Source organism: Cucumis melo, chromosome 6 (genome assembly GCF_025177605.1).
Source record: "Cucumis melo cultivar AY chromosome 6, USDA_Cmelo_AY_1.0, whole genome shotgun sequence".
Classification (NCBI taxonomy): Eukaryota; Viridiplantae; Streptophyta; class Magnoliopsida; order Cucurbitales; family Cucurbitaceae; genus Cucumis; species Cucumis melo.
Window position 1 is genome coordinate 10,916,602 of NC_066862.1, and position 8,852 is coordinate 10,925,453.

The 8,852-nt window shown below is 35.2% G+C and overlaps 1 protein-coding gene across 15 annotated transcripts; it reads left to right on the forward strand.

The window, feature by feature from the left end:
- The first annotated feature begins 833 nt into the window (after positions 1-833).
- LOC103496132 (pentatricopeptide repeat-containing protein At3g24000, mitochondrial) lies at positions 834-8,457 on the forward strand. Of its 15 annotated transcripts, XM_051086952.1 has the most exons (7): positions 865-994; positions 1,932-2,241; positions 3,012-3,093; positions 3,429-3,507; positions 3,668-6,769; positions 7,070-7,296; positions 7,657-8,457. In XM_051086952.1, the coding sequence occupies exon 5, from the start codon at positions 3,893-3,895 to the stop codon at positions 6,707-6,709; it is 2,817 nt and encodes a 938-aa protein (XP_050942909.1). In that variant the 5' UTR covers positions 865-994; positions 1,932-2,241; positions 3,012-3,093; positions 3,429-3,507; positions 3,668-3,892; the 3' UTR covers positions 6,710-6,769; positions 7,070-7,296; positions 7,657-8,457. The 15 variants fall into 15 exon arrangements, with proteins under 15 accessions (XP_016901921.1, XP_016901923.1, XP_050942909.1 ...); XM_008457874.3 differs by lacking the exon at positions 3,012-3,093 and having other exon boundaries at positions 3,429-3,528; XM_051086951.1 differs by lacking the exon at positions 3,012-3,093.
- Positions 8,458-8,852: the final 395 nt, after the last annotated feature.

An 8,852-nucleotide genomic window follows, 5' to 3' on the forward strand; every position in this document is an offset into this window, starting at 1 on the left:
ATTTCATTGGTTTTTTTGATAAATTTGGTTTTTTTTTAATAAATTATATTAAAAATCATATACCCTTTTATGACACCAAATAACTGTCATGGAAAACAATATCCGAAAACAACGTTTTTTCCCACCAAAAAACCGCATTTTCACATATTATGACAATTGTTTCTCCTCTCCTCTCAATTTTTTTCTTTAGAAATGTCATGGAAAGTCACTTTTCTTGTAGTGTTAGTTTAGATATGGCTACAATGCCTAGATATGACTACACTTTATACGTGATCGTTTAGATATGTCTACAATTTATAGAATCGTTAAATGATTTTTTTTTAAATTTGATAGAAGATTTTTTAATTTTTTTTGTATAGGATCGTTTAGATTTATTTATACGATCGTTTATTTTTTTACACGATCGTTTACATTTGCCTACTCAAATTCAAATGATTTTTTTAAAGAGTTTTTATACACGATCTTTTATTTTTTAGACGATCCTCTACATTTGGCTACTCCAATCTAAATGGTTTTTTCCAAGATTCTTTGTACACGATCTTTTAGTTTTTGCTATTTTGTTGTAAAAAAAATTGCAGCGAAAAAAACGAGGAAAATAAGAAAAACGATGGAAATGAAAGAAATCGCAGAAAGAAAAAAAGAGAAAAGAAGAAAAAGAAATCACAGGTGAAGAGAGGGAAGACGAAACAACGGAGGAATGAAAGATGGAAGGTCAAACTTGCAATATTTAAAAAATGACTAGTTTAGAGTTTTGTTTTACGTAAGTTTATAAATAATCTAATAAAGAAATTGGCAAAATTAATTTATGAAAGAAAGAAAAAAGAAAAAGAAATGTTGGTAAATGCGTTGGTTTTACCCTTTCTACTTTGGTTCAGTCATCTTCTACACTACAATTCCCGCCCCCGAACAAGGGGAAAAAAAAATCAATCCTTGTTCACCTTTTCCTTCTTGCTGATGCTTCCCTTCAATCAGACGACAGCCAGGCTCCGTCCAAGTGAGTTACTCGTTTTCTTCATATTCAATCACTTCTGCACAATTTGGACATACGCTCTGTTTCTTTGTTGTTGCTGATGGTTCTAACTTTTCTTTTCAATCTCAGTATTGATACTTCAATTGGGTTTTTACTATACATTTAGTTATATTCTTTTCTGCAATGGTTATTTCTATCAAGGATTAGTGGGGAACTACGAAAATCTTTGTCTTCTTTAACTTTATCCATTTTCTGAGCAATAACAAGGTAGCAGAAGTAGGACATCCACCAATCTTTGAAGGATTCTGATTGTAAATGTTTTAGCCTGTCAAATTTGGTAGTGGTTGTAGGATGGCCATTCCAAAAGAGTTTCACCAACAAATGCTGTTTTCTTGTACGCTTGAAAAGGAAAAATACCCTGAACATTGGCGTTTGTTTCAAAAGTGCTCCTATTTTTTCAAAAGTTAAGCTGACCTTTTCACTAATGCTTCAAAACTACCCTTTGAGTAAAGTTCTTTAGAATTTTGGACAAAAGTTGAGACTTGAGTTGGCGTGGTAGTGACTTAAAATTGGAATTTGGATTGTAACATCGTTCTAGTGTCACCATCACACTGTTCTAGGTCTTGTCTGAAATTCTAAAGGATTTCTATGCTAAGGTTTAGATTTATGAAAGGTCAAGGGTAATTTACAACTTTTGAAAGTATTGAGGTGTTTTTTTAACTAAGTGGCAAAGTTCAAGGTTGTTTTTCATAATTTAAGAAAAATTATTTATGGTTGGTTGCCCCTCAACAAACTATGTTCCTATCTACTGTTATTAGGCTGACTGGAGCTTGTTTATGTCCGTTACTTACCTTTGGAAGATAGGTGTAGGGGTGATCCTTTGAATCTCCTTTATCCAAAAATTACAACACCTTGAAGACATCCCAAAATATGGAATGAAGTTTATTTTGTTTATGTTCAGTTGTTCATTCTCAACTACAAGAGATGCCTTGGTGGTGAAGGGCTTAGGTGCTTGGAGCTGTTCTCTGAGGTCATCATAGGTTGAAGCCAAAGTACCCATTTGATGAAATAGAAAGCTGAGTGTAAGAATTGACACACTTCCAAGTTTAAGAGTGAAAGCGATATTAGGGTTTTATGAGGAAATGAAGGGATGGTTATTAGTTAGAGTAGTAGTTGGAAGGGGGTAAATAGGAATTGATTCAATTGGTTTAAGGCATGAGCGATCTCAAGAAAGGGAGGGCCCAAGTTCCTCAAATGACTTGGTTTATCTTGTAAGTTCTTTACCTTTTATATTTCAATATATTTGAGACTTGTTTTTGTACCGATCAATTGGTATTAGGGGAGTTTGTTATTGAATTTGGTTATAAATAAGGGTTTGGGGAATGAGGAAGGCAGGCTATATTGTGGTGAGTGAACTAGAGCTTGAGAGAGATCTCAAGTGGAGAGGGTTGAAGTACCTTGAATTACATGGTTATCTTGTAAGTTTTATTACTGTTTTTATCTCAAGGTAGTTGGCTTCTATCAGAAAATTGATTTTTTTCGTAGTATAATAAAACATAGTGAAGTCAGGATTAAAATATCAATCCTGATGTAGATATCAAGAATAAAATTTTACGGATATATTGATGGATAATTTTGTTAGTCAAAATATTTTTGAACTTGATTTATATGAATACTTAATTTATTATTTACTTCTAAACCAAGTTATAAATATTTTTAATCATACTTTTATTCGTTCTAGACTAAATAGATAACTTTTCTTTTATATTTTATGAACATTTATAAAAGATATCAAAGATATCAATGGATATTTAGTATCAATGTCAAACCTTTGATTTACGGATATATCGAGTATTGACATGTCGATGGATATTTTCAATCTTAAGGTGGAACTCAGTTTTCAGTTATGTCTTCATCTGCCAGCACTTTTTGTTTCAGTAGTTAGCCATGGCTATCTGAAAGCAGCGTTCATTGGTTTCTTTTATTTTCTGTTATGACTGATAAAATTCCTTTTTTTTCCCTCCTTGTTCTTCAATCTTAGGTATCTTGAAGTATAGCAATAAAGGAAGAATTTTTGGGTTGTTGCAATTTATTACTGAATTTGGGGTCAACTTAGCAAGAAGGTTAGTTAGAGCAAACAGGCGAAAAGGCTGGCTTTTAGCTAGGTTGTGAGTGAGTTCCAGTAGATTGTGAACATTTAAGTTTGTTTTCAGCGACTGATCAAATAATCAGTCTTTACTGCATATATAGGATCAATAATGCAAAATATAGTCAGATGTCAACCAAAACTTAAGATGGATACAAGAAAGCTAACGATAAAGATCAAAATTCAAATTCATTTGACCAGCTAACGTAGAATTTATGTATACATATACATATACTTTACAAGAGGCAGAATTGATCTGGGAATTTTTCTCTGATTCATTGGGTTTGATTACTGAGGTTCATTTTTATGCAGATTTCACGGAGCTCTATCAGAGCCTCACAATGGAAGAAGTGGCCATGTACATGGTAGCAAGTGTAGTCAGTTTTCACAGGTCTACACCATTGCCAATAACGTATAAATCTAGTTGAACTCTCTGAAGTCAAATATTTAAATCTGACTTTCGAGTAATTTGCTATTTTTCATTTGTTGTTGCAATTGGTTTGATTAGATTTAAGAACTTATTCCTTGCATTTTGTTGAACCTTAATGCAGCCTACCAATAATTCGCCTACTTCGATCACTTGGAATCCAGAAGTGGGAGAGCAAGTTGGCAACTTGTTTCTTTCACTTTCTAACCACTCAAATCCTGAAGTCTCGTGTTTCTCTCAGAAGGGTTTCTCTCAGATCACAGAAGAAATCATTGGCAGAACAATTCATGCCATTTGCTTAAAGAGTTTGGTGAGGTTGAAAGTGTTCCAAACCAATACTTTGATAAATATGTATTCAAAGTTTGGCCGTATAAACTATGCTCAGTTAGTATTTGACAGAATGTCCGAGAGAAATGAAGCTTCTTGGAACCATATGATGTCAGGTTATGTCCGCGTAGGTTCATATGTGGAAGCAGTATTGTTCTTTCGAGATATCTGTGGGATAGGCATCAAACCAAGTGGATTCATGATCGCGAGTTTAGTCACTGCTTGCAATAAGTCTTCTATTATGGCCAAGGAAGGTTTCCAATTTCATGGTTTTGCAATTAAATGTGGTTTGATATATGATGTTTTTGTAGGTACTTCTTTTGTGCACTTTTATGCTAGCTATGGGATTGTCTCTAATGCTCAAAAGATGTTCAATGAGATGCCTGATAGGAATGTGGTCTCTTGGACTTCTTTGATGGTTTCATATTCAGATAACGGAAGTAAGAAGGAAGTGATAAATACTTATAAACGCATGAGGCTTGAAGGAATATGTTGCAATGAAAACAATATAGCTTTAGTAATTAGTTCTTGTGGGTTTCTGGTGGATATAATTTTGGGTCGTCAACTTCTTGGACATGCTTTAAAGTTTGGACTAGAGACTAAAGTTTCTGCAGCTAACTCTCTCGTATTCATGTTTGGTGGTTGTGGTGACGTTGATGAGGCTTGCAGTATTTTCAATGAGATGAATGAAAGAGACACAATCTCCTGGAATTCCATCATCTCTGCCAATGCACAAAATGCACTACATGAAGAATCATTTAGGTATTTTCACTGGATGCGCTTAGTCCATGAAGAGATGAATTACACAACACTTTCTATTTTGTTATCGATTTGTGGTTCTGTAGATTATTTGAAGTGGGGCAAAGGGGTTCACGGTCTAGCAGTGAAATATGGACTAGAATCCAATATTTGTCTTTGCAATACACTTTTAAGCATGTATTCTGATGCTGGGAGATCTAAAGATGCAGAATTGATCTTTAGAAGAATGCCAGAAAGGGATTTAGTCTCATGGAATTCCATGTTAGCATGCTATGTTCAGGATGGAAGGTGTTTGTGTGCCTTAAAAGTTTTTGCTGAGATGCTTTGGATGAAAAAAGAGATCAATTATGTCACTTTTACCAGTGCATTGGCTGCCTGTTTAGATCCTGAATTCTTTACCGAAGGTAAAATTCTCCATGGTTTTGTCGTCGTTCTGGGCCTCCAAGATGAGTTGATCATTGGAAACACATTAATTACATTTTATGGAAAGTGTCAGAAGATGTCTGAGGCGAAAAAGCTATTCCAAAGGATGCCCAAGCTTGACAAAGTAACCTGGAACGCACTTATTGGTGGTTTTGCTAATAATGCAGAACTAAACGAGGCAGTAGCAGCTTTTAAATTGATGAGGGAAGGAGGTACATGTGGGGTTGACTATATTACCATTGTGAATATTCTTGGTTCTTGTTTGACTCGTGAGGATCTGATCAAATATGGAATACCCATCCATGCTCATACAGTTGTGACTGGATTTGATCTGGACCAGCATGTGCAAAGTTCCCTTATCACAATGTATGCAAAGTGTGGTGACCTTCAATCGAGTAGCTATATCTTTGATCAATTGGTGTTTAAAACTTCTAGTGTGTGGAATGCCATCATTGCTGCAAATGCTCGTTATGGATTTGGAGAAGAAGCTTTGAAACTTGTAGTAAGGATGAGAAGTGCTGGAATTGAATTTGATCAGTTCAACTTCTCCACCTCCCTTTCAGTTGCTGCCGACTTGGCTATGTTGGAGGAAGGCCAACAGCTTCATGGATCAACAATTAAACTAGGATTCGAATTGGATCATTTTATTACAAATGCTGCTATGGATATGTATGGGAAGTGTGGGGAACTGGATGATGCTTTAAGAATACTTCCCCAGCCTACTGATAGGTCACGATTATCATGGAATACAATGATATCGATTTTTGCCAGACATGGACATTTTCGTAAGGCTAAGGAAACTTTTCATGAGATGCTAAAGCTGGGTGTAAAACCTAATCATGTATCATTTGTATGTCTTCTTTCTGCATGTAATCATGGGGGCTTAGTCGAAGAGGGTCTTGCTTATTATGCTTCTATGACTTCTGAATATGGAATTCAACCAGGAATAGAACATTGTGTGTGCATGATTGATCTTCTTGGAAGATCAGGAAGGCTTGTAGAAGCTGAAGCTTTTATTACAGATATGCCTATTCCACCTAATGATCTTGTTTGGCGGAGTCTTTTGGCGTCTTGTAGAATATATCGCAATCTAGACCTCGGACGAAAGGCTGCAAAGCATCTTCTTGAGTTGGACCCATCTGATGATTCAGCTTATGTTCTTTACTCGAATGTCTTTGCAACAATTGGCAGATGGGCAGATGTAGAAGATGTGCGGGGACAGATGGGAGCACACAGAATTCAAAAGAAGCCGGCACATAGCTGGGTCAAATGGAAAGGCAATATCAGCATATTTGGAATGGGGGATCAAACACATCCTCAAATGGAACAGATAAATGGCAAGTTGTTAGGACTTATGAAAATAGTTGGAGAAGCTGGTTATGTTCCTGATACAAGCTATTCGCTGCAAGATACAGATGAAGAACAGAAGGAGCATAATATGTGGAGTCATAGTGAGAGGATTGCTCTTGCTTTTGGATTGATCAACATTCCAGAAGGTACTACTGTTCGGATTTTCAAGAATCTGCGTGTTTGTGGTGACTGCCATTCTTTCTTCAAGTTTGTCAGTGGAGTTCTGGGGCGAAAAATCGTATTGAGGGATCCATATCGGTTTCATCACTTCACCAATGGCGATTGTTCCTGTTCTGACTATTGGTAATGAAGTTACCCACAATCTGATCAATTTCTGACTTCTCCAACGACCAAAAAGGAGATACAGGTAAACACTAGCATCCTCCAAACTAAAGAAATAACATCTTAAAATTCTTAAATAGCTTAATGTCCCCATATCCTTTTTAATCTACTGCATAAAAATGGACCATCTTCATTTGGTGTAGAATATAATCTTGGATGAAATAGAAGGAAAGAGAACTAGTTTAGTATTGTTGTTTGTATATATCTTGCTTCATAGGGAGCATCTAACGAATGACAATTTATTTACAATGTCTTGTTCTAATGTAGACCTGATGCTTTAGTATCAAGTTAGAACATAAAAAGTGTAGTTTAATTTTTGTTACAGGCAACTGGAATACTGATTCTTCGTCAGGTCTTGGATCCAAAGCCGGTCTTAATAGGCAATTGAGAAAGAGTTTTGCAGCCTACATTTAATATAATTTGACCAACTCAACTTCTCTCGATTCACCTGAGCTAAATTCAGATGGACAATGATTCAAATATTAAAATGAAAAGTTGCTCCTGGCTACTCTCTATCAGGCTATCTTCTCTTTTCTTCTGGCTTTGTGAGGAGTAAGTGCTTGTCTGGAAGACTAATTTCGTTTCAGTTTCTATTCTAAAAACAAGAGTAAATATTCAAAAAATATATTATCCTTCACTGTGTACTTCGTTTCATGTCGCGCTGACCTAGAATGGTGTGGTGATCCAAATTTCCATTCTAGATCATTGCCACACTATTTTGGGTCCTTGTTTCTGTTGGAAATTCTATAGTAGTCATACAATGTTTACGGAATGTATAAAAGAATATAGATATATTTGAAATAAATGGCAAAGTTCCGAGGCAATTTTTGTAAGTTAACCTATAAACAAAAATGTATTGGATATCTTGGTTGATTTTTTTTACTGCCTTATTTTCTTTCCTTGCTCCCACAGATAGATGTGTCTGGCAAAAGCCAAATCTTCAAAAGCAGGAGAGAAGAACAGTTGCAATAATATGGTGATGGGTTCTTGGCTATACCCTTCATTCTTCAAGAAGAGGTAGCTATTTATTAGTCCAAAGTGCTTTAGAATGTAACTGATTCTTTCAAGTCTTCAATTCCTTGCAGCTATCTCATGAATTTCAATGTTCCTTCCTAATAAAGTTAATGAAAAGAGAAGAACGTTGCAGCTACTACTTTTTCCTTTCCTTCAAGCACAAATTATCTTTGCTTCAAGCTTTCTTAAGTGGTATCTTGGTTTCATTTGGTTTGGTTATGAGAATATTTCAGGGAAAAATACTTGTTTCTTCCCATATACTTACTCGAGGAGACCGAACCACAAGATGGTTAAAAAGGAATTGTGGGGTGCCTGATTATGATACAGGCAATTCAATCCAAAAACGAATTAGAGAGTTTATGTGCAGGTAGTTGTCTTTGGCCATTGGAGTGTTCTGTTAATGAATCCACTATTTTGAGTTATATCAAAGTTGTAAGAGAACAGTGAATTCCTTGAGGAAGTTGTTGGTAAGGAGAAAATAGAGTGAAGAATTGAAGCAGCAGGGGAGAAGGATTTGAAGATTTTAGAAGAAAGACTTGTATTCTTTTTATTCTTTCTCGATAAAAGTTAGGTTGATTACAAAAATAAAACAAAACTAAACTGTACCATACCACTCTTTTGAACTGTAGTTTCACTTCTTAGTTTGTTGGAAAATATTATTAATTTATTATTCAATTTCAGTGTCTTGACTGACTGAAAGGCTTTGTGTGATGCATATTAGCAAGATTTCATGCATCACTTGCTATGATGATTCTAAGAACTTGACTTTAACATGAGAAAACGAAACATTCCGTAAAAATGTGGTTTTGCAATCAACATTGAAGTAAACAAAATATTCTTTTCATGTATAAAAATTGTTTTGCAGGTTTCGTGGATCTCTTTCCCCAATTGTCTTTGCTTGCCTTTTTCTCGTGCAATGAACATTTATTCTCTCTTAAATGAATATTTCCATAGCTAGACATATTTATATTGTGTTCTCATTCATTTTTAGATTTTGCCACCTTATGAGAAAAGTGGTACTTAAACGTTTTGAGCTTATGATTTGTCTAAGCCCCAACCTTCATATTTTGTTATTGTGTATCTTTGTGTACTTC

What these genes read in the sequence shown, in the direction of transcription:
- LOC103496132 (XM_008457870.3), top strand. Translation starts at nt 955, where the DNA reads ATGCTTCCCTTCAATCAGACGACAGCCAGGCTCCGTCCAA. An exon ending in GGGGTCAACTTAGCAAGAAG is followed by an intron (nt 3,094 to 3,428) that starts GTTAGTTAGAGC and finishes ATTTTTATGCAG; the next exon opens with ATTTCACGGAGCTCTATCAG. An exon ending in TCTACACCATTGCCAATAAC is followed by an intron (nt 3,529 to 3,667) that starts GTATAAATCTAG and finishes ACCTTAATGCAG; the next exon opens with CCTACCAATAATTCGCCTAC.